Source organism: Eulemur rufifrons, chromosome 2 (genome assembly GCF_041146395.1).
Source record: "Eulemur rufifrons isolate Redbay chromosome 2, OSU_ERuf_1, whole genome shotgun sequence".
Taxonomy (NCBI): domain Eukaryota; kingdom Metazoa; phylum Chordata; class Mammalia; order Primates; family Lemuridae; genus Eulemur; species Eulemur rufifrons.
This window is the reverse complement of record NC_090984.1, coordinates 114,298,149-114,322,847: the sequence shown is the minus strand read 5'-3', so window position 1 is coordinate 114,322,847 and position 24,699 is coordinate 114,298,149. Positions and strand designations below refer to the sequence as shown.

The window sequence follows — 24,699 nt, the reverse complement described above, 5'->3', positions numbered from 1 at the left end:
GGAAATAATATTTTGTAGGGATTGTGTTCAATCTGTAGATCAATTTGAGGACTATTGCCATCTTAATATTAGGTTTTCCAACCCATGAACATAGGATGTTTTCTTTGATTTCTTTCAAAAATGTTTTATAGTTCTTTGGTATACAAGTCTTCCATTCATTTTGTAAAATTTATCCTAAGTATTTTATTCCTTTCGATGTTATTGTGAGTGAAATTGTTTACGTAATTTCATTTTCAGATTGCTCACTGCTAGTGTATAGACATACAGCTGATTTTTGTGTATTGATCTTATACCCTGCAACTTTGCTGAACTCATTTATTAGCTCTAATTTTTGTGTGTGTGGATTATTAAGGGTTTTATATGTGAGATCATGTCATCTGCAAATAAAGATAGTTTTACTCTTAATTTCTAATTTGGATGCTTTGGTTGCTTTTTGTTGCCTAATTGCATTGGCTAGTAACTCTAGTACAATGTTGAATAGAAATGACCGGAGTAGATATTTTTGTTTTAAGGGGAAAGCTTTCAGTCTTTCACCATTGAGTATGATGTTAGCTGTGGATTTTTTTCATAGAAGGCCTTTATCAACTTGAAGAAATTCTCTTTTATTTCTAGTTTGTTGAGTGTTTTTTTCATCAAAAGTTATTAAATATTGTCTAATGCTTTTTTCTGTATTATTCATGCAATTTTGTGCTTTATTTTTTAAATATAGTGTTTTACATTGATTTATTTTCATATGTTAAACCAGCTTTGCATTCCTGAAATAAATCCCATTTGGTCACGGTATATGATTTTATTTTATATGTTGCTGGGTTCCGTGTGTTGAGAATTTTTACGTCTATCTTCGGAATGGATATTGGTGGTTTTCTTATGATGTTTTTGGTTTTGGTATCGATTTAATACTGGTGTCACAGGATGAGTTGTGAAGTGTCCCCTCCTCTTCTACTTTTTGGAAGAGTTTGTGAAGGACTGGCGTTGATTCTTCTTTAAATATTTGGTAGAATTTACCAGGAAAGCCATCTTTATAGAAGTTGTTTGGTTACTAATTCAATCCTTTGGTACTCTGATGTTCTAATAGATTTTAGTAGCTTTTACTTGCTCTCCCTAGTTTTCTGCATGGTATCTTTTCATTGGAGCCCTGAGCCTCACGATCATGGCAAATAACCCTAGCCAGAAGGTAGTCATCCTTAGTTAGTTCCCAGTTTGAGGATGGATGATTTTGAGTAGTCGTCTCTATTCTGTTCCACTGTAATACTTGAGTAGCAGCTCATCCATGTTACAGAGCAAACCCATAGCTGTCATAGTCAGGGGAAGGAGCACTTCCTATATTTACAATTAATTGGTGAATCAGCCTGGTGGGCAAGTTCTATTTTTTTCTGCCAGGAAACTGCCAACCATTGCCAAGTTTTAAGCAGGAGAAATGACTTAATTAAGTTCATAAGCAAGAAAGATCTTTCTAGCACAGAGTGGAGACGAGATTAGAAGGAATTAAAGATTCTAGGGAAGGAGACTGGTTGAGAGGATGAGCTGGCTTTGGGCCCTTTCTGTCTATTGTTCTGCATTTCCTGGGGCCTGACTTCTGCAGGCTGTTTCCCAGGTGCCCAGGTCAGTTGGTTTCTGCCTGGGTTTGGCCAACAGGAGGCACTGGTAGGTAACTGGAGGGCAGCAGGAGAGAGAAGCCAGGGTGTCTCCCTCTGCCTCAGGCAGCACCGTTATCAGCGGTGATGTCTCTTCAGTTGCTCCAGCTCCTATCAGACGGAACCTCTCTCTGTGGTTTTAGCTCCCATCAGGGAGCTTCTGCTGGGTTCCAGCTCTCACCCAATGGCCCCAGCTTCTGGGCTTTTAAAACTGCCTCCTCCCCCTGTCCTCTCCAGCCTTAGGGATGTGAGTGGCTTCCTGCGGTTGGGTATTCTGAGATGCAAAACCATCCTGTTTGGCCTCTTACTCTTTCATCCCCTATGCAGACAATTCCATACATTCAGTTCTCTTTATTTGAAAGAAATAGAGTGCTTCCTTTATCCCAGCTGGATGCTGACAGGTATCAGAGGTATTGCAAAAGCCTAGATTCCAAATACAAAGGGCTGAACCAGGACAGGGCAGGCAAGTCAGAATCAAGAGGCATTTGAAAGAACAGCAGTAGGCCATGGAGACAGCTGTGTGGTGGGGGAAGCTGGCGTGGGAAGCTGGTTGAGGGAAGAATGAAGATGACTGTGAGATTTTTAGCTTACTTCATAGGGCAGGAAATGATGTTGTTAAACTAGGTGGGGATTACAGGAGGAGGAGCCAATTTTCCTTGGAGGGTGGGAAGATACTGGGTTGGATGAGCGTGTTGAAATCTCTGTGTCCACAAGAGGGTGCTGTCTAGGGAACCATTGGAATTCTGGGGCTGCTGCTCTGCATAAGGGTTTCTCAGCTATTGGGTTATTGGTCAGGATTTAGGAATTGTATGCACATAGGTGTAGGATTTGGTTAAAACTCAGGAGTGGCTGAAGCTCCTTTGGAGGACCACAGCAAGTGAGGAGGACAAGGACTGAGCCTGGAGCCCCTCAAGACCCCTGCTAGCAACAGGGGAGCTCTACCTGTTGGCAGAATGCCCACCAGCGTTCTGGGCTAATGAAGGGGAGGAAGGACACAGATGACACAGAGATTTCCTCTGGGGTTTACAGTGTGCCTGAAACACAGAAGCATTTGTATATTTGTGGCAGATGTGTATTCTCAGGGTGATGTTAAAATGTGGTGAAGACTGTAAGGAGACATTGGCCTGAGTGTCAGGAAAAGTTCATCTGAGGTTTAAATGTATCGTGGCAAAATCCACACTGAGATAATCAAGAGCTGACCGAAATAAGAGTCATCTTATCCCTCTTGCGTGAAGCTCGGGTTCAAGTCCTTCTGCTAACCATAGCCGGTCTAGGTGGCCCATGCATTTCTCCAGGTTCTGGAGGACATGTCCTAGTCTTGCCAGGCCAGCAGCCATGTGTCCTGCTCTGTCCCACCCACGCTCTGCTCCAGGCTGCCTGCCTTCCCGCCCACCTTCCCTCACCCCTACTAGGCCCACTCCCTATCTCTGCATGTCTTCTGCCTCCCAGTGGGAGTTATTCCTTCTTGCCTGTGCTGAGTCCATCCTTGGTGACTCCCGTTGTTGCATACAGACCTCTCCAGCTCTGTTTGTCCATGCCAATCTCTTCTTCCTCTGATTCCACCTCTATTTATAGTTAGTACCATCTAATTTGGCATTCAGTTTTTGTTTAATTATTTCACATCTGCCACTTGCCTGTCTCAAACTAGACTGTATAATTAATTAATTCATGAAATCAGCAAATATGTGAATGCTTGCTCTGAGTTGGGCACTGAGGCTGTGTCATGTCTAAGCTGCTCTGTCTCCCTGCATTTGCACCAGGGACATCAGTCCCTGCTACACGGGGGTGCTTGTGATGAATCTGTTCTTTAAACATTTTGCCCTGGCATCCAGGGGCATGCTATTAAAGATGAACTCTACCTGAATAACACACAAGTTGCTTAAGCAGAAGTGCAGTGTTTTCAGTGTATTCTGAAATCCTCTCCATTTTAGATGAAAACAGATTTTGGTTTGGGCCTCATATAAAAACAAATAATATGTCTCTAACTCCTCTTCTGCCTGTACTCACTGTTGGGCTGGATCATCTCAATTTGTGGACTGTCCTTCAGGCTGTTTGGCTCTAAAAGGCCTGCCCTCTTGCAGCTCGTGTTCTCTGGGCCTCCTTAATGCAGTTTTCTGCATAGTGTGCCAGATGCTGGGTTTTTTTTTTTTTTTTTATTCTTAGGATTTGTTTGCTTACTTCTAGGATCTTCTTAGAGCCTAGACTCACACAAAGCTGGCTGGGTTATAGGAGATCACCTAGGCCAGACTCCTGTCTTACATTTTAAAACTCCTAGCAGGGTGCTTGTTCCGGCACCACCCCATCACTTGGCTTCCATCATTTTCAAACCATGTCTGGTGTTCATTTTCTTCCCCCAAATGTTCATGACGCTTTGGGAATGAAAAAAGCATCCATATTTGGAAAGCTCAGAGCTCCCTCGGGGGCGGGAGCAGAGCACACACTGTTCTGTGGAGAAGGAGGGTGTCAGAGTGTGGCTCAGCTGAACCTCCACCGATGTGGCTCTCCACAGTGGGCTGGGAACGGTGCAGCAGAGCAGGAAGCTGTGGTCCCTGGCCGGGCCTCCCTGCACAGTGTCCTGGCCCCCGAGCCAGGCAGAGACGGCAGCCCCCTGCAGGGCTCACCGCAGCCTCTCCAGACGGAGGAACTCAGGTTTGTTGAGAGCCTGTTATGTGCCCAGATCTGGAATCACAGTAGTAAATTATTAATATGATTACAGCATTAAAAAACTTCCTTCTCAACACTGTTCTAAACACTTGCCCCTTAACTCCCATACTCCTCACAGCAATCTTAGTGGCAGTCACGGGTAGAGTCCCCATTTAAGAGGGAGTGAGCGCTGGCTCCCCTCTTCCAGCCCCTTGCTGTCGAGCGCTGGCTTCCTAGACGGGAGCTGGCATGGCATTTGTGTAGGGACTCCCAGGTGCAGATTCTGCCAAGCCAGGTCGATCCTGGTGTGCTGTGAGATGCCTTTGTTTGCCTTGAGAGCCGGTGTGGACACTGCAGGAGGTCTTGGAAAAGCACCATAGACAACACTGGGGCTTCTTTATTGAACAATGGGGCACGTTGGCATTCTGGGCATGTTCAAAACCGGAGTTCCACAGAAGGCCTCAGGGCGGCTCCTGGGGCCTCCACAATGCCTGTCTTGGGGCCACATCAGCTAGGATTCGCTGCTGGCCGCCGCCCCAGGTCGTCCGGCAGCGTCTCGGCAGCCGCCGCCAGGGGTCGCGTGAGCTGCGTCCTCGCCGAGGCTCGTGCCAGAGCCGCGCATGCGCGGAGCTGCTCCCGGCGCCTTCGGACAGGCCCTCCGCGGTTTGCCCCCTCCCTCCGCCCCGCCCCTGCCCCTCCTCGTCCCCGCCCCCGCCCCGCAGTCCTCCTGCCCCGCCCCTGCGCCGTCCTACCGCAGGACAGGTGGATGCGGCTGCCCTCTCAGGGCCGGTTTACTGTTTGCAGTCCCTGAAATTTGGTTCATTCTGTGATTCAACCCTAGTTCAGGGATTGGAGAAAACCTTGGATTAGCGAGTTCCTAAGGGACTCAAGGTCCCTTTCCGGGCGGAGGGGTGGGAAAGCTGTGCCTTTCACGAGGCGTTTACACTCTCAGCCCTCCCTGGCTGTTCTTAGTGAGGAGCTGAACCTCCATCAATGTGCTAATTTATTGTTTTCTGGAACAGCATCTATAGAGACTCACATAGGAGTTGTAAGTGTTTAATAAGTTAAAACAGTGCATGGATAATTTAAAAAGAGGATATAAAGATATGTATCCTGCTTTAGCAGAAGTCAAATTCTGTCCTTTTTCTTCATGGACAGAAAATCCCTGGTAATAAGAATTGTAGAAGCCCAAGGAGGATTTTTGGAAGTATTCTTGATAGAAGTGACAACATCTAATCACAACCTTAATGAGTTGGATATTTGCTAAAGACCATGACCTTCTAGGTGTCATCCTGGAGCTGCAGGATAAACAAATGACCACTGACATTGCTTTTTCCCTGGCAGAAAATTCCCCCAGTCTTTTGGGGGCTGTGTGGCAGCTGCTGTGGACCTGGTGTGGTAGTAAACTCATGTAGTCAAGGATTGGGGTGGGCTCTGCCAGTACCACTTAGGTGACCTTGGGCAAAGCATGAACCCTCTCTTGAGCCTGAATTTCCTCATCTGCAAAGAGAGAACAGGAGAGAAGATAAGAGCTCCATTTTTTTCCCTCAAGAATCTGCTTTTCATTTTTTGAAGCTTTGAGATCCCTTCGGGTGCAATGAAAAAAAGCAGTTTTATGGAAAAGTCCATGAGTGGAGGGCATGGGGTGGTGGAGGTGGGCCAGGAGAGTCTGCTGAGTGCTTGCTTCTGCAACGTGGGAGTAGGCGTTGTGGGAGGGGGTGCTGTGGGGCCATACGAGATCGGCAGCCCGAGTCTTCTGCTTGCTGCTTATCCCAGACCCCGGATTCTCCTTGGCCTCTTCACATTCTAGTTTCTGCAAATGGTGGGAGGCTGTATTGCATGTGGCTGCTCATCTCAGGTTGCTGGTCAAAGCTTCCTGTTTATATTTAGACATTGTAAGAAGAGTAAGAACCCTTTTATTGCCACTGACCCATATTCATATTTGATGTTGTTTGTGTGAATGGGCTCCTCACTGGTTCTCTTTTTGGAAGCAAACAGAGACTCAAAGGGTCCAAGGAAAGTTCAGGGGGCTGGAGCCTTACGTTCAGGTCTGCTGAGGTTCTTGTTCTTAATTCTTTGATACCATGTCTGTCTCAGTCACTGCAGGTTTTACATTGTTTTGAAAATGTCTTTCTCCTCCATTCTACTAGAGGTGGAATTTCTCAAGGGCAAAGACCATGTCCTGTTCTGTGAAGCCCATCCCTAGCCCAGAGCATTACACACAGTAGGAGCTTAGTGAGAATTTGTGGAGTGAAGCAAGGAGGGGGTGCTCCTGTTCACTGGCTGCTCTCACTCTTTGCTCCATTTTGCACTGTAGGGATCCCCTAGTGTGATGAGTCCTTGCTTCTTAGGAAGAAAAGTAGAACCAAGACCAAAGTTGCATGACATCACATATTATTAAGGTTGAGGGTCTGTGCCAAAATGTTAACTATGAGTGGTAGGAATATGGGTAGTTGTTACTTTCTTCTTGATGCTTTTCTGCATTTTTAAGATACTCCCTGAAAAAAGTTGAGGAAGATGGTCATTGCCCCAGGAAAGGTACATGTTAATAAGAATATTTATCAACAATTTACTCTATGCCAGGCACTGGGCTAAGCCTTATAATAAATAATCAGTTGAAGCAAGTGCTATTATGCTCATTTGCTTAATAAGGAAACAGAGGATCCAGTGCTCCCAGTCACAGAGCTAGTAAATGGAGAAACGGGGTTTGAATCCAAGTCTGTCTACTTAGAAATCCATGCATTCTCACTTCTTAATATTTAACCTAGCAGTTTGATAGGTGGTAGGTGTGGATTTTTAGAACAAAGATTAAAAATAATATAACAAGACATGGGTTTACCACATGATCCACCAATTCCATTCCTAGGTATATATCCAAGAGAATTGAAAATGTATGTCCATACAAGAACCAGTACACTAATGCTTATAGCAGCATTCTTCATAACATCCAAAAAGGGGAAACAACCCAAATGTTCATCAACTGATAAATGGATAAACAAAATGTGGTATATCCATACAATTGAATATTATTCTACAATGAAAAGGAATGAAGTTTCAGAACCAGATAGAAGTGATAGTTGTACACTATTGTGAATGTACTAAATGCCGCTGAATTATTAACTTTAAAATGATTAATTTTATGTTATGTGAATTGCATCTCAACTTTAAAAAAAAAGGATGAAGTTCTGATATTTGTTATAATAGCTATGAACCTTGAAAACATTTGTTAAATCAAAGAAGCCAGACACAAAAGATCACATACGGTGTGCTTCCATTTATACGAAATACCCAGAGCAGGCAAATCTATAAAGACAGAAAGTAGGGTAGTAGTTGCCAGAGTCTGGGAGGAGGATGCAACAGGGAGTAACTGCTAATGGGTATGGGGTTTTTTGGTGGGGCGGTGATGAAAATGTCCTGGAATTAACTAGTGGTGGTGGTTCCACAATTATGTGACTATACTAAAACCACTGAATTGTATGCTTTAAATAGGTGAATTTTATGGTATGTGAACAATATCTCAATAAAGCTGTTATTTAAATATATAAAAATAATATAACAAATGAACAAAATTCTTCCACTTTGAGACTTACCAGCCTACTGTTACCTAAGTATAATAGTAATGTAATAAATAATAATCATCCGAGTTACTGTTTTTTGAGTGCTGACTATGTGCCAGGCGCTGTTCTAAGCACTTAGCACTTAGCAGTTAGCATTTTTACATGTGAAGTCAGCCCCAGAGTCTGGCTTCAGATCTCACATTCTTAGCCACTACATTATACTACTTTACATATAAGGACAGGTACGTCAAAGATATGAGAGAGTATAATATAGAGGCTAAGAACAGGAACTCAGGAGTTAGTGTGTCTGGGTTGGAATCCTACTTCTGCCACTTACTAGTTGTGTAATCTTTGGTGAGTTACTTAACAGCTCAGAGGCCCAGTTCCCTCATTTCTTATATGAGTCTGAGAGTAGATTCTCCTTCAAAGGGTTCTCATGAGAGGTAGATAAATTATATCAAACTCTGAGAACAGTATCTGGCATGTAGCCAGCACTCAATACATGTTATTGTTATTTCTATTACTAAATAGAGGCTTAAAGAGCATAAATTCACATTGCAAACTTTCATTTAGTGAGCATTTCAGGTTGAATTAGCATCTCATTTGCTCACAGAATTACAGAGTTGGAAGGGACATTGAAAGATCATCTGCTCTAGCAGCTGAATGTCTAATCCACGGCCTGGCATTCTCTTCTTTTATGAGGGGTGTGTGTGCGTGTGTGTGCGTGTGTGTGCATGCACATATGTGTACACCTCCTAAGAAGGATATGCTGACTCCAAAAGGAAACAGCAATTCATGAAAGCACTCAGAAGGGACCAACTGTGGCTTCCAGCCCAGAGACCGCCAAATATAATATTCAGTAGAAGCTCTGGATTGACAGGGACCTCCTAGGAGGTCCAGGTCAACTTCCCCGTCCCCACCCTCCCCAGCATTTGGTGGTTTCCACTGGCATTTCCTCCCCTTTACACCCCTGCACAGGGCCTTGTCCTCCCTTGAGCTGAGTACATCTGACACCTGTGGGAGCCCAGCCATTCTAGAGGTGAGAACACAAGACTGGCAATCTGGGGCTGCCTTTGCCAGGGCTTTGCTTTCTGTATCTTGAATCTTGTTTTCTGAGTTTCTTTTCATCTTTGGAAACTGAGATCCCTGGAAATCATCTTACTGCCTTTGAAGGCCGTACCACAGGGCTGGGTTATCAGGGACATGTTATAGTAAAGTTTTTCTGGTACTTCCAGTTATAAACTCTCCTGCGGGTCATGTTACAGCAAAGCATCAGAGTGTACCTGTCCCGGGTCTAGCTTCCAGAGATGTGGTTAAGATAAATGAGGAAACAATGCCCAGCGTTGTAGTACATAGTTCATAGCATTACATTTTATAGCTTCTTACTGTATTGCATAACCTTTTAAGAAATTAATTTTCCTATTTCAATGCAATTTAAAGAAATCAAAATGTTGGTTTTGGATATTATTCTTTTATAGTCATACGACTCAAGGTAGTATCTCAGTAATTCAATTCTTCATAACACAGACAAGGAATAGGAGGCCCAGCGATCCAGGGATTTGCCTAGCTCTTGGTAGAAGAGAAAATCAGCACCCTATGGCTCTGGACTTTGAAGTCTTGCCTTTACGATTTGAAACTCATTTTTATTGTCATTGCCATTATCAGACTCTGAATGGGCTGCTGTCAGCAGCTCAGTGAGACAGGATATTGTGAGTAGCACTCTGTAGTCAGATAGACCAGGGGTCAAAATCTGGCTTTATCATTTACTAGCTGTGGAGCCCTAGCTTCAATCTTATCTATAAGGTGTTGTTAACACTCTCCTTGCAGGGTGGCTGTGAGGATTAAAAATGGTGCCTTTCGGCCGGGCACGGTGGCTCACGCCTGTAATCCTAGCACTCTGGGAGGCCGAGGCGGGTGGATCACTCGAGGTCAGGAGTTCAAGACCAGCCTGAGCAAGAGTGAGACCCCACCTCTACTAAAAATAGAAAGAAATTATATGGACAACTAAAATATATATATACAAAGAATTAGCCGGGCATGGTGGCACATGCCTGTAGTCCCAGCTACTCGGGAGGCTGAGGCAGTAGGATCGCTTAAACCCAGGAGTTTGAGGTTGCTGTGAGCTAGACTGACGCCACAGCACTCACTCTAGCCCGGGCAACAGAGTGAGACTCTGTCTCAAAAAAAAAAAAAAAAAGGTGCCTTTCAGACCCCAGGCATAGTGCTGGGAGCTGAGTAGGGCTTTGATAAATGAACCTGTATTATTATTATTGAACCTGATCAGTCTTACATACCCAGATAAGGTTCCTAGCTGAGGAATCTCAAATTTAGACAGACCTGAAAGAATTTGAGGGTGATAAGCCCTCAGTGATCACTGGATTTTCTGGCAGTGAGATGTGTAGCTCTCCACTTCCTCAGCCAAACTTTCAGAGAATCCATAGTCCTTGGGAAAATAAAATGGAGCTCCCCATCAGAGGTATTGTTACCTTGATGTGGAAGGAAACAAAGAATGGAGGGTCCAGTTTGTCACATTATGTTCTGTAAATCACACCTAAATAGAACAATTAAGAGGCTGGGCATGTGCAAGCTTTTAAAAGTGTAGAGGGTCCTCCACTTGCTTATTAGCTGCCCACCACCCCCTCCCAACTCTGATGGCCCACTGGTCTACTGACTGTGCACAGGCTCAGCAGTCGTCGGTACCTCTCTTAACACAGTTACCTAGGGCAGCAGGATGCATTGGCCCAGCTAATGGGCTCCCTTATAATTTCCACTTTTGACTCCTGCATGGACCTTGGGCAAATCACTTAAGTTCTTTGAGACTCTGATTCTTTTTCCATGAGCTTAGGAGGAGGATAGCATCTATTGAACAGGACCAAACAGGCTAATAATGCACATGGAAGCGCTTTAAAAGCAGTCAAGTATAATCAAAATGATTTTTTCATCATGAATTTAAATGTGTTCAGAAGTGAGCCTATCTGTGGGAATTCCTTCCTGTGGCAGGGAGATAAATTTTAGGCTTCGTGACCACTCAGCATTCTTCATGTCACAGAACTTAGCCATTTTTATCTCCCATGCTTTATACCTGGCCTTGATTGGTCAGAAAGCACTTAATTTCCACTCATTTTTGTATACAGCTTTGATTTTGGAGACGCAGATCTTATGGAGATGTTCATTAGGCATTGCTATCACACCAGCTATAGATCAAATATGTTTTTCACTATTTTTTATCATGCATTTCTCTAAGAAAAAAAAAAGTAACTAGAAACATTAGTGATGATAGCTTTCCAAATTGACAAGGCATCATCTGACATTTTAATAGCGGGCAATTTGGGCCATGACCTCAGCACTCTGCTTCTCAGACAGTGTTGATTTGATCCCAGACACTTGAAAATTTATAGGCCAGTCCACAGGGCCTGTAAGCAGCTTTTGACAGAGAACTAAATTTTCTGGAACTGATCTGCATAGGCACAAATTCACTGCGGTAAATTAAGACTCTGCCATTGCTCTGATATGTGCCCAGTGGTACATGAAATGAATGCCATGGCATTTGGGAAAAGGAAAGGAACAGGAATTAATTAATTTGGTATCATAAAGGACCTCCTCGCTAAGAATGGACTCATTGCTGAGAACCCATTTGCCAGCCCAGACCTTGGTTGTCCACATAACTGCTTAATTAGAACATGAACCCACAGAAAACACCAGATTTTCCTCACTGTGGAAGATTATGTTGTACAGCTGGTTTGAATATTCTTATCAGCCATGCATAACTATGGATTATAGCCCTAGATGACTGGTTTTCAAGTATTTTAGAGTTCAATACAGAAGATATAAGAATGGCTAGCAAACATATGAAAAAATGCTCTACATCTCTAATCATCAGGGAAATGCAAATCAAAACCACAATGAGATATCACTTAACTCCAGTGAGAATGGACTTTATCAAAAAGTCCCAAAACAATACATGTTGGCGTGAATGCAGAGAGATAGGAACACTCATACACTGCTGGTGGGACTGCAAACTAGTGCAACCCCTGTGGAAAGCACCATGGAGATACCTTAAACAGATTCAAGTAGACCTACCATTCTATCCAGCAATCCCATTATTGGGCATCCACTCAAAAGAACAAAAGTCATTCTATGAAAAAGACATCTGTACCCGAATGTTTATAGCAGCACAATTCACAATTGCAAAGATGTAGAAACAACCCAAATGCCCATCAATTCATGAGTGGATTAGTAAAATGTGGTGTATGTATACCATGGAGCATTACTCAGCTATAAGAAATAACAGTGATATAGAATCCCTTTTGTACTCCTGGAGAGAGTTGGAACCCATTCTATTAAGTGAAGTATCTCAAGAATGGAAAAATAAGCACCACATGTACTCACCAGCAAATTGGTTTCCCTGATCATCACCTAAGCGCACATTTGGGAATAATACCAATTGGGTTTCGGGCTGAGGTGGGGGGTGGGGGGAGGGGATGGGTGTATACCTACATGATGAGTGCGTTGCGCACTGTCTGGGGAATGGATATGCTTGAATGGTCTGTCTCGGGGGGGGGGGGGGGGATGGGGGGGGAGGGGATAGGGGTATAACTACCTGATGAGTGCGATGCGCACTGTCTGGGGAATGGACACGCTTGAAGCTCTGACTCGGGAGGATGGGCAGGACATGGCCAATATATATAACCTGAACTTTTGTACCCCCATAATAAGCTGAAAAAATAAAAAAATAAAAAATAATTACAAAAAACTGAAAACAACCGAAATGTCTATTGATAGGAAAATATATTAATATGAAAACTCTGTGTCTGTATAAACTACACATTTTTACATATTTTAATTGAAATATGTGTGTATGTATATATATATATAAAATGTATAATGGAATACTACTTGGCAATAAAAAACTATTGATTCTCAGAAAAAAAAATGAAAAAGGAAATATTGCAACAGATACCACAGAAATACAAAATGTCATCTGTGAATACTGTGAAAATCTCTACACACATAAATACAGAGGAAATGGACAGATTCCTGGAAACACACAACCTCCCAAGACTCAATCAGGAAGAAATAGAACTCCCAAACAGACCGATGACGAGATTGAAGCAGTAATAAAAAATCTCCCAATCAAAAAAAAGCCCCAGACCAGATGGATTCACAGCCGAATTTTATCAGACCTACAAATAAGAGCTGGAGCTGGTACCCATACTGCAGAAATTATTCCATGATATCGAGAAGGAGGGAATCCTCCCCAACTCATTCTACAAAGCCAGTATCACCTTGATGCCAATGCCAGGAAAGGACACAACAAAAAAAGAAAACTATAGACCAATATCCCTTATGAATATAGATGCAAACACCCTCAATAAAATACTAGCAAACTAATATTTTATTCAACAGCACATCAAAAAAGTAATCCACCACGACCAAGTGGGCTTCATCCCAGGGATGTAAGCATGTTTCAACTTATGTAAATCAATAAAAATGATACACCTACATGAACAAGCAAAAACAAAGACCATAAGATCATCTCAATAGATGCAGAAAAAGCATTTGAAAAAATTCAGCACCCTTTCATGATAACAACCCTCAACAAGCTAGGCATAGAAGGAACATATCTGAAGATTATAAAAGCCATATATGACAAACCCACAGCCAACATCATACTGAATGAGAGAATGTTGGAAGCATTCCCACTAAGAACTGGAACAAGACAAGGATGCCCACTGTCACCACTTCTATTTAACATAGTGCTGGAAGTCCTAGCCAGAGCAATCAGGAAAGAGAAGGAAATAAAGGGTATCCAAATTGGGAAAGAGGAGGTCAAACTATCACTTTTTGCTGATGATCTGATCTTATATCTAGAAAACCTCAAAGACTCTACCAAGGGACTCGTGGAATTGATAAATAAGTCCAACAAAGTCTTAGGTTACATATCAGTAGCATTCCTGTACACCAATAACAGTCAAGCTGAGAGTCAACTCAGAGTCTCAATACCATTCACAATAGCTACAGAGAAAATAAAATACCTGGGAATATACTTAACCAAAGAGGTGAAAGATCTCTACAAAGAGAACTGTGGAACACTGAGGAAAGAAATCACAGATGAGGCTGGGCGAGGTGGCTCACGCCTGTAATCCTAGCACTCTGGGAGGCCGAGGTGGGCGGATCGTTTGAGCTCAGGAGTTCGAGACCAGCCTGAGCAAGAGCGAAACCCCATCTCTACTAAAAATAGAAAGAAATTACATGGACAGCTAAAAATATATATAGAAAAAATTAGCCGGGCATGGTGGTGCATGCCTGCAGCCCCAACTACTCGGGAGGCTGAGACAGGAGGATCCCTTGAGCTCAGGAGTTTGAGGTTGCTGTGAGGTAAGCTGATGCCACGGCACTCACTCTAGCCTGGGCAACAAAGTGAGACTCTGTCTCAAAAAAAAAAAAAAAAGAAAGAAATCACAGACAACACAAGCAAATGGAAAAACATATGTTCATGGATCAGTAGACTCAACATTGTTAAAATATCCTTATTACCCAAAGTGATTTACAGATTCAGTGAAACCCCCACATCAAAATACCAATGTCATATTTCACAAATCTAGAAAAAATAATTCTATGCTTTCTTTGGAACCAGAAAAGAGCCCAAATAGCCAAAGCAATCTTAAGCAAAAAAAACAAATCTGGAGACGTCACATTACCAGACTTCAAACTATACTACAAGGCTATAGTAACCTAAACAGCATGGTATTGGCACAAAAATAGAGACATAGGCCAATGAAACAGAACAGAGAACCCAGATATAAAACTATCCACATACAACCAACTGATCTTTGACAAAGCAAACAACAATATACAATGGGGAAAAGAAGCCCTATTCAATAAACGGTGCTGGGAAAATTGGATAGTCACATGCAGAAGAATGAAACAGCATCCATATCTCTCACTACTCACAAAACTTACTTCTAGTGGATAAAAGACTTAAATTTAAGGCACGAAACCATAAGAATTCTAGAGGAAAATGTTGGAAAAACTCTTCTAGATATCAGCCTAGCCAAAGAATTTATGAAGAAGACCCCAGTGGCAATCACAGCAACAATAAAAATAAATAAATGGGACTTGATTAAATTAAAAAGCTTCTGCACCACTAAGGAAATAATCAACAAAGCAAATAAACAACCTATGGAGTGGGAGAAAATATTTGCAAGCTATACATCTGATAAAGGGCCAATAACCAGAATCTACGAAGAGCTCAAGTAAATAAGCAAGGGAAAAATAAACCCCATTAAAAAGTGGTCAAAAGACATGAACAGAAGCTTTTCAAACGAAGATAGACAAAAGGCCAGTAAACAAGGAAAAATGCTCAATATCACTAATTATCAGGGAAATGCAAATTAAAACCACAATGAGCTATCTCCTTACCCCAGTTAGAATGGCTTTTATCAAAAAGTCCAAAAACAATAGATGCTGGCGTGGATGCAGAGAGAAAGGAATGCTTGTACACTGTTGATGGGACTGCAAATTAGTACAATCTCTATGGAAAACAGCATGGAGATTCCTCAAAGAACTAAAGTAGACCTTCCATTCAATCCAGCAATCCCACTACTGGGTATTTACCCAAAGGAAAAGAAATCATTTTTATCAAAAAGACACCTGAACTTGAATGTTTATTGCAGCACAATCCACAATGGCAAAGATGTGGGATCAACCCAAGTGCCCATCAATTCATGAGTAGATTAACAAAATGTGGTGTATGTGTACTATGGAATACTACTCAGCCATGAAGAAGGATGAATTAAGGCTTTTTGCAACAATTTGGATGGAACTGGAGACCATTATCCAAAGTGAAATATCTAAAGAATGGAAAAACAAATACCACATATACTCCCTATTAAATTGTAACTAACCGATGAGCACACATGTGCACAGTGGGAAGTAAAACTCAGTGGAAATCAAGCAGGGGGGAGGTAGGAGGAGGGGATGGGCAAAAACCTACCTAATGGGTACAGTGAACACTATCTGGGTGATGGGCACACTTATAACCATGACTCAAGCATAACAAAATTGATACCTGTAACCAAAACATTTGTACCCCCATAATATTTTGAAATAAACAAAAAAGAAAAAAAATACATCCATCTACTAATGTGCATTTGGCTTGTTTTGAGTTTTGGGCTATTATGAATAAAGCTGCCATGATCATTCCCATACAAAAAAACAAAAAGAAACACCTTAAATATACAGACACAATAGATTAAAGGAAAAGGGATGAAAATATATTATGCTAATGCTAATCAAATGAAAGCTATAGTAGCTACGTTAATATCTGGTATAGTTTAGATATTTGTCTCCTCCAAATCTCATGTTGATATGTGATCCCCGGTGTTGGAGGTGGGGCCTCTTGCTTTTGGGTCATGAGGAAAATCGTTCATGGACAGCTTGTTGTTGTCCTTGTGGTAATGAATGAGTTCTCATTCTATTAGTTCCCACAAGAACTGATTGTTAAAAAGACCCGGACACTTCCCTCCCCTCTCTCTCTTCCTTCTCTTACCATGTGATGCCTGTTCCCCTTCTGCTTCCAGCGTGAGTGGAAGCTTCCTGAAGCCCTCATCAGAAGCATATGCTGGTGCTGTGCTTTATTTGGCTCATGGTTCTTCACAACCTGCAAAACTGTGAGCCAAATAAACCTTGTTTCTTTATAAATTACCGAGCCTCAAGTACTCCTTTATGGCAGTGCAATGTAGACTAAGCCAATATCAGAGAAAGGTTTTAGCGCAAAGTCAATCCATCAGAAGGATATATGAATTCTAAAAGTTTATGTACTGAATAGCAGAGCTTTAAAATACATGAAGCAAAAACTGAATGTCAAGGAGAAATAGGCTAATGGATAGTTATGCCTGGAGACTTCAATACTCATGTTTCAGTAAATGACAGGGCAAGTAGACAGAGATGATCAGTAAGGATGTAGACTCCTTGGAACAACACGATATACTAACTTGACCTAAGTGACATGTATATGACATTTCACCCAACAACAGCAGCATACATATTCTTCTCAAGTGTAGCATTTACCAAGATTGACCATATTCTGGGCCAGAAACAAGTTTCAGCAACATTACAAGAGTTCAAGTATGTTCTCTAACTTGTATCAGAGATCCCTAAGACTACCCTCAGGTTATTGATTCACTAGAAAGACTCCCATAACTCAGAAAAGCTGTTATTCTCATGGTTATAGTTTATTACAGCAAGTGGATACAGATTAAAATCAGTAAAGGCAAAAGACACATAGGGCAGAATTCAGGAGAGACCACGTCAAGCTTCCAGTTGTCTACTCCCAGTGGAGTCCTATGGATATGGATTAATTGTCCCTGCAACAAAATGTGACAACACTTATGGAGTATTACCAATCAAGGAAGATCACCTGAGCTACCTTGATGTCCACAGATTTTACTGGGGGTCAGTCACATAAGCATGGAGCACCACATGACTGACCTTAATTACTCAGTCTCTAGCCCCTCCGGAGAGTAAACCCAACCAATAAAGCATGGCCCCAATCTGCACTATAAATCACATCATTAGCATAAGCTATCTGGCGTGGCCCAAGACCCTAGATAAACAAAGACACTTCGATCAGGCAAGATATTCCAAGGGCTTAAAGGTTGTCTCCCAGGAGCTGGTTAAGGGCTAGTCCTTTCTTTGGAATATATAGGGTTGGATCATCCCAAGCCTCCCAGTCAACCCTTTGCTGCACAAATCATGATGGAAATGATTTAGAAACCAGTAAAGAAAGATCCTTGGAAAACTCTCCCAATATTTGGAAACTAACACACTTTTAAGAAGAAATCAAAAGTTAAATTAGAAAATACTGTGAACTGAATGAAAATAAAAGCACAGCATATCAAAATTTGTAGGATGCTGCTAAAGCAGTACTTAGGGAAAAATTTAAAACACTAAATGCCTAATTAGGAAAGAAAAAAGATCTCAATACTTTAGCTTTCACCTCATGAAACTAAAATAGGAAGTGTAAATGAAACCCAATGTATTCAGAATAAAGGAAATAAAGATCAGAGTGGAAATAAACAGAAAACATAAAAATAATAGAGAAAAATCAATGAAACCAAAATCAATGAAATCAAAAGGATCTTTCTTTATTGAGAATTTCAGTAAAATTGATAAATCTCTAGCCAAACTGATCAGGAAGAAAAGACACAAATTGCGAATATGAGGAATGAGAGAGGTGCTGTCCAGTAGAGATTCTACAGATATTAAAGGGTCATGGAATATTACGAACTCTACACCAATAAATTTGACAACTCAGAAGAAATGGACAAACTACTTGAAAGATATAAACTACCAAAGCTCACTCAAGAAGAAAGAGGTAATCTGAATAACTCTATATCAAATAAATTGAATTTGTAGTTAAAAAGCTGCCCACAAAGAAAACTCTAGGTCCAGATGGCTTCACTGGTGAATTCTTAAAACATTTAAGGACAAAATAATACCAGTCTACACAGACTTTCCCAGAAAATTGAAGGGGAGGGAATACTTTTCAAGTCATTTTATGAAGTTAGCATTTACCTTGATATCAAAACCAGATATGGGGATATTACAAGGAAACTACAGACAAATATTCCTCATGAACATAGATGAAAAATCCTAAGCCAAATTTTAACAAATCCAATCTAAAAATATAAAAAAGCATAATTCATCACGGCCAAGTAGGGTTTATGCCAGGAAAGGAAGGTTGGCTTAACATTTGAAAATGAGGCAATGTAATTCATCACATTAAAAAAGTAAGAGTGTAAAAGTTATATGATTATCTCAGTGGACATGAGAAAAAGGATTTGAGAAAATCCAACATTTACTCTTGATATAAACTCTCAGCAAGTTTGTTGTAGAAAGGCCCTTTTTCGGCCTAATAAAGGGCATCTATGAAAAACTTAACTGTTAATACCAAGCTTACAGTGTTGGAAGACTGAATGCTTTCTCCCTAAGACTAGGAATAAGATAAGGTTGTCTGTTCTCACCACTTCTATTCAACATTGTACTGGAGATTCTTGATAGTGTAGTAGGCAATAAATAGAAATTAAAGGCATCCAGATTGGAAAGGAAGAAGTAAACTGTCTTTATTTGCAAACAACATGATATCCTAGGACCATTTTCCGGACCTCTAAAACAGTGTTTTAAAATTAAGCCTCATGAAAAACAACTTACCCAGTTTTTGTGTGTTTGATTTTTTTTTAGGACTTTGTTTAGAGAAGTTGCCTATTTCATCTTCTACCAGTAATCTCCATGTGGACTGGGAACAGGATGTCATCACCTGTTATGAGAAAGCAGGGGACATCGCCCTCCTATACCTCCAAGAGATAGAAAAGGTAAGTGAGGACCGTGTGTTCCAGCTGATGATTTTTTTTTCCCAAATCAGATCGTAGAGAACTGGAAAGCCTTCAACTTGTCTGCCTCTGGGTGCAAAGCTTTGCTTATATTCCTTAACGCTAAGGGGAAGATGGTAGTGATTGTGGTACCTTGTGAAAAATAGATGGTCCAGTGTTTGTGAAGCATTTTAACATCCTCTGAGCATGATAGAAATGATAGTGTGCATCTGTTTATACCCTCCGCATCCTGAAGCTGGTTAATCATTCCTGCTCTCCTAAGCACAATGGGTTGAACTTTGTATGTACCTTTGTAGACTGTATGCCAACATCTGTTTATCTGGGGTTTGGCAAAGGTCTGCTGGGGACTTTGACTGACCTGAGCAGGTTGTGTGTCCACTGAGAGCCCCTGGGATGGTCTTCTCCCAGCAGGCAGTGGTTTGCCTAGGGTGTGGGGTATGGAAACCAGCAGCTGACAAGAGGGCCACTGAGCAGAGAAGCAGTGAGCATGCGGCTCTGAGCTCAGACCCTCAGGCAGAGGAGGTCGGAGGCTGGATAGGCTAGGGAGGTGTGGGCACCTTTGTTTAAGAAGGATTCTTGTCTTTTAGTTCTGCTCTTTACTAAGTTTCTTTACCTCTCACCCTCTATTTTCCCATTTGTAAAAAGAGCATAATAATATTCCCTACTTCATGGCGATTTTGTGGGGATTATATAAGGTCATGTGAATAAAGGCACTTAGTCCAGATTTGGAAACATCTTGGATTCTTGGTAAATGTCACTTCTTTTTATTAATAACAATAGCTCCTAGCAGCCGCTGCTCCTAGCTGAGTTTGCTGGAGTTCTAACCAAGGCTGGGTGCTGATATTGACCACAGAGATGTACCCTGTGAGATTGTTCGAAATGATTAGAAATCCTGTGAGACTTTGGAAATGATCAGAAGTATTACTTTCCGTCAATTATCTGGGCTCTCTGTTTCCGTAAGGATTAGAATAGAGAGGGACTACCAAAATCTTGGTGGCTTTTATTACCTTATAAATGTACAGACTGGAAGTGATTTTTTTCATAAATCATTTTGTAATGTGTTGGTCTTTATGATGAGGATCAGAATTGCCTTTTCAGGAGGCAGGGATAGCTGAGTGAGAATCACAAAAGAAGAAGAGAGAGAGAGAGAATGATGGAAGTAGAATGTGACCTGGCCTTAACCAGAACGGACATAAGTCATGGCTTATGATACCTGGGAATTCCAGAAGTTATTTGGCTGTCTTGTCAAAGTGCTATTCTATTAGCTGCTAGGAGAAGGGAATTTTTTTTTTTTTTTTTTTTTTTTTTTTCAGAATTTATGATACGATCTTTAGAGAAATGATCATGCAGGCTGCTTTTAAAATCCACATTATTTCCACTGTCTGCCTCCTTAGTGGCCAGTGCTTGGCAGTGGAGAAGTCTGCTTATCCCAGCTAAGCTGTTCTTGCTGACTATACAGCACTGGCCACTTAGGGGTCCTTACCTTGCAGCTTACTTTCAGTTGTCCAGCCCTGTCATGTTAGAGCTGCTGTCTCCTGCTGGGAGAAAGGAGGTTCATCTGTTACGTGTGTCTTTAATGAGGTAGGAATTGGAGCTCTGGATACACTTCCTGTTCTGTTCATTCATAACTACCCATTCACTGTTGGCTTCTTCAGCCAGACCGTCAAGGGGACTTATACAGTCATAGAACTTAAAAGAATTTTTTTTATTTTTTTTTTTTTTTTGGGCAGGAGGAAACAGTGATCATAGGATGTTAGATTTTTGAAAAGAAAGTTGAGGCCCAGAAAGAGAGAGCCCCAGGGCACACAGGAAGTTAGGCCAAAGCTAGTTTTGGAACTCAACTCAACCTGCTACCCAGTTCTGTGCTGGCTCAATTCATTCTCCCAGGCCACTGCAAGCAGATACAGAACCCTGTCATTTCCCTACACCCTTACTTATAGTAAGTGCTCAATAAGTACAGAAATTGACCAAACAAGCTTTAGCTTTTAGCAGCACGGGGAAGCAGCTTCCTTGGCCTAGGATTAAATCTCAGCATATACAGATAACTTTCAAATTTCTGGCTCTGATTTTTCAGCATGAGTTTTCCTGTTTGGGAAACCACTTTGGGCCTCCCCAGATTTCAGCTAGCTGGAATATTAGCAATGAGAGAGTTTGAATGAACCAAACATCAGTTTTAACTGTAGTAGGTACTCAAGAAGTTATCTGTTGATTGATCAGAGTCTAGGCGGACAATAACCTTCCTTACGGACCAATGGGCTTGGTGGAAGTTTAAGGGTTTTTATGTGGCAAGATAGTTGTGTGCCATGAGATATCTGATTGGCCTTTTTCTTTTTTTAAATTGTGACCTTAATTGACTTAATTTTGAACTTAACAAGAATTATGCTGAATTGAAAACAGAAACGTTAGGGAAACAGAATCTGAAACGAGGAAAAGCCTTGAACAAGCTTATTGGCAAAAAACGCTTTGCTTTCTGAGCAGCCTGTGAATGAGAAAACCCCACGAACTGTTCCTACATTTGTTCTGCTGGGCAGAGGCTGCCCTTTCACTTCCAGCCATTCTATAGTGAAGAAACTTCTGTTTGCCGGGAGCTTTGGCGTTTTATTTATTAGTATTGGCTCTTCATTCACTAGCGAGAATAAAATTTGGGGAGAACTTTCAAGACAGTTGGGAGTGTTGTGACTGCCGTTTTGTCGTAGTCTGGAAGCACCACGTCGTGTTTCTGAGGCAGCACCATCCTCTGACTTTCTCTAATTAGGGGCATGTTCATTATGTGACATTGGAGTTGTTTGTTTCCGGAGGGGCTGAGCTTGGCTTCCCCTCGAGGCAGCAGAGCGCGTGGTAAAGTGACTGCCAGCGCTGGAATCCTGGCCTCGCCACTTCTTAGCTGTGGGACCTCGGGCAAGTTATTCAACCTCTCTGTACCTTAGGATCCTCATCAATAAAACAGCAATAATAATGTCCATAAGGCTGCTGTGAGGATAAAATGGGTTACTCGTGTACTTGCCAGTTCGTTGTTAGTACACAGTAAGTGTCAGCTTTGTTGTCATTGTCTGTTCCTGTGTCACCTGGCTGTGGAATCTTTCCAAAGCTTAGGTGATTTCAGATATTGAGATAAAAATCTGGAATATTACAAACATACTGTTTTATTAAAAATGTTAAAGAATTTTTAGGGGAGTGTAGATGGAATCATTTTTTCGGGAAATTTAGTTTTCCCTTTCTTTTGCTGAAGCTAATGGAACAATATTTTGCCTGGGGTCCCTATATGTGGGTTCTGTTAACTCCTGGTTGACCTCGGTCCAGCCGTTTATTTCTGTGTGCATGAGCTTTCCATTTTCATGGTGGGGCTGATTCTGCCTGACTGGTCTGATTTCTTGGGGCCAGAGAGCCAGCATTGACTGAGCACCAGTGAGTGCTAGGCAGCGTGTAGAAGAAGCTCTCCCCCTTGTTCCCGATGTGGAGGCGAGGCCAAAAAAAGTGTGAATAAATGAAAGCTGTGTGCACTAAATATTTGTCTAGTGTTGTTCTTGTTATATTAGGCTTACGGAGACATCTACTAATGATCTTCTCTGATAGTTTGTTTGCTGAAGGGGAATAAAAGATATAGTACTTCTAAAATTGTGCACATAAAATAATCTAATTAAATAAATCGAATTAGAGCAGATAGAATTAGAAATGACTTAGGATGGCCTTGATTAGTTTATCTTCAGATGGTGGCATTGTGCCAACAGTAAATAAAGTTATCTGCCCTGCAAGGAGTTTCTAGTGGTGCAGTGACAGGAATAAAGATGACTTCACCCTTGGATATCATGATATGAGCCCTGCTTTTGGCAAATGAAATCATCCTGTCTCTGTCCTTTGCGTGCATCAGCCAACCAGCTGGTTATGGCTTTCTTGAGCAGGAGCAGTGCCAGGGTGGAACTTTACCTTCTGCTGACAGTTCATTTCTTTACACCCTATTTTAGAAAAGAAGTTAATGCTAAATTATGGGGCACCTACAACTTTTTATTGGCTGTTTCAGTGCTAAAGTTTCTAGAAGGAATACCGGGTCCCCAAATGCTACAGTGCTCAGCCCACATTTCCTGTGTTCATCAAGGAGTGTTCACTGGGCAGCATGGCCATGCTTGAATTGATTCTGTTCTCCGGCCGGAGGAACTTGCAGTGGCAGAGCTGAGGTTATGAATCCAGAACTGGATTAGATGAAAGTTACTGTGGGTCTTGAATTCAAACCAGGTGTCCGCAGAAAAGCACTCAGAGGCACTGCTGAGAAAGGCAGCGTGTGACTCTGGAGACCCGGGTGGCTGTGCTTTTGGCTTTAAAATGTGAGACAGTGAAGAAAAGGCAGATTCGTCCTTCCCTTCCCCATTCATCCCTACCTTTTGACTCAGGCTGAAGCAGCAGGTGACAGTTCATAGTTTAATGTAGTATTTCCTTAGAGAAATTTCTAGAAACTGATCAGCCAGGCCATGTGCTTCTGCTCTAGGTGCCTTTGACTCTGAGCCTTTCATCTGCCTGACTGGAGTAGGAAGCTGTCACACTCTTAAAACTGAGTTACGAAAGTCTAGAAACCAGGAAAGAACAGTCACTTATTTCAATTTTTGTATATTTTCTATCACTCTTTGCCCTCATAATTTTATAAGCATTGAAGAGTTTTATATCTAACGTATTCTACCTTTGGCAGTACAGGAGAGGAGTGGTTGCTTTGCGATCTTGAAAAGGCTATTCATATTTAAAAGTTATTTTGCTGACTTGCTAGAGAAATGGTACTTTGCAAGTTTTTTGATTACCAGTGAGGTTGAAATTTTTTCCATATGTTTGCTTACTAGTTATATTTCTTTTTTCTTAAAAAAAGCATTATTGAGATACAATACACGTACCATATGATTCACCCATTTAAATTGTACAATTCAGTGGTTTTTGTTGTTTCTTCTTGTTATTGTTTTTGGTTTTTTGGTTTTTTTTTTTTTGAGACTGGGTCTCAATCTCACTCTGTTGCCTGGGCTAGAGTGCCATGGGGTGATCACAGCTCACTGCAATTCAAACTCCTGGTCTCAAGCGATTCTCCTGCCTCAGCCTCCCAAATAGTGAGGACTACAGGTGCATGCCACCATGCCTAGCTAATTTAAAAAAAAATTTTTTTTGTAGAGATGGGATCTTGCTGTGTTGATCAGGCTAGTCTCAAGCTCCTAGCCTAAAGCGATCTTCCTGCCTCAGCCTCCCAAACTACTAGGATTACAGGCATGAGCCACCACACCTAGCCAGTTCAGTGATTTTTAGTATATTTTCAGAGTCACTATCACCAATATTTAATTCCAGAACATTTTTGTTACCCCAAAAAGAAACCCTGTACCCATTAGCAGTCAGTCCTCATTTTACATCCAGTCTCCCCAGCCCTAGGCAACTACTAATCTATTTTCTCTCTATAGATTTACATATCCTAGATATTTTATATAAATAGAATCATACAATATGTGA

At 41.6% G+C, this 24,699-nt stretch overlaps 1 protein-coding gene across 2 annotated transcripts in view; it reads left to right on the top strand.

Moving 5' to 3' along the window:
* The window catches only part of TTC7B (tetratricopeptide repeat domain 7B), a 247,340-nt gene that overhangs the window by 39,527 nt on the left and 183,114 nt on the right, over positions 1 to 24,699 (top strand). For both annotated transcript variants that reach the window (XM_069465219.1, XM_069465218.1), the window contains exon 4: positions 19,079 to 19,209. In XM_069465219.1, the coding sequence (XP_069321320.1) occupies positions 19,079 to 19,209 (131 nt within the window). The remainder of the gene's footprint in view (positions 1 to 19,078; positions 19,210 to 24,699) is intronic.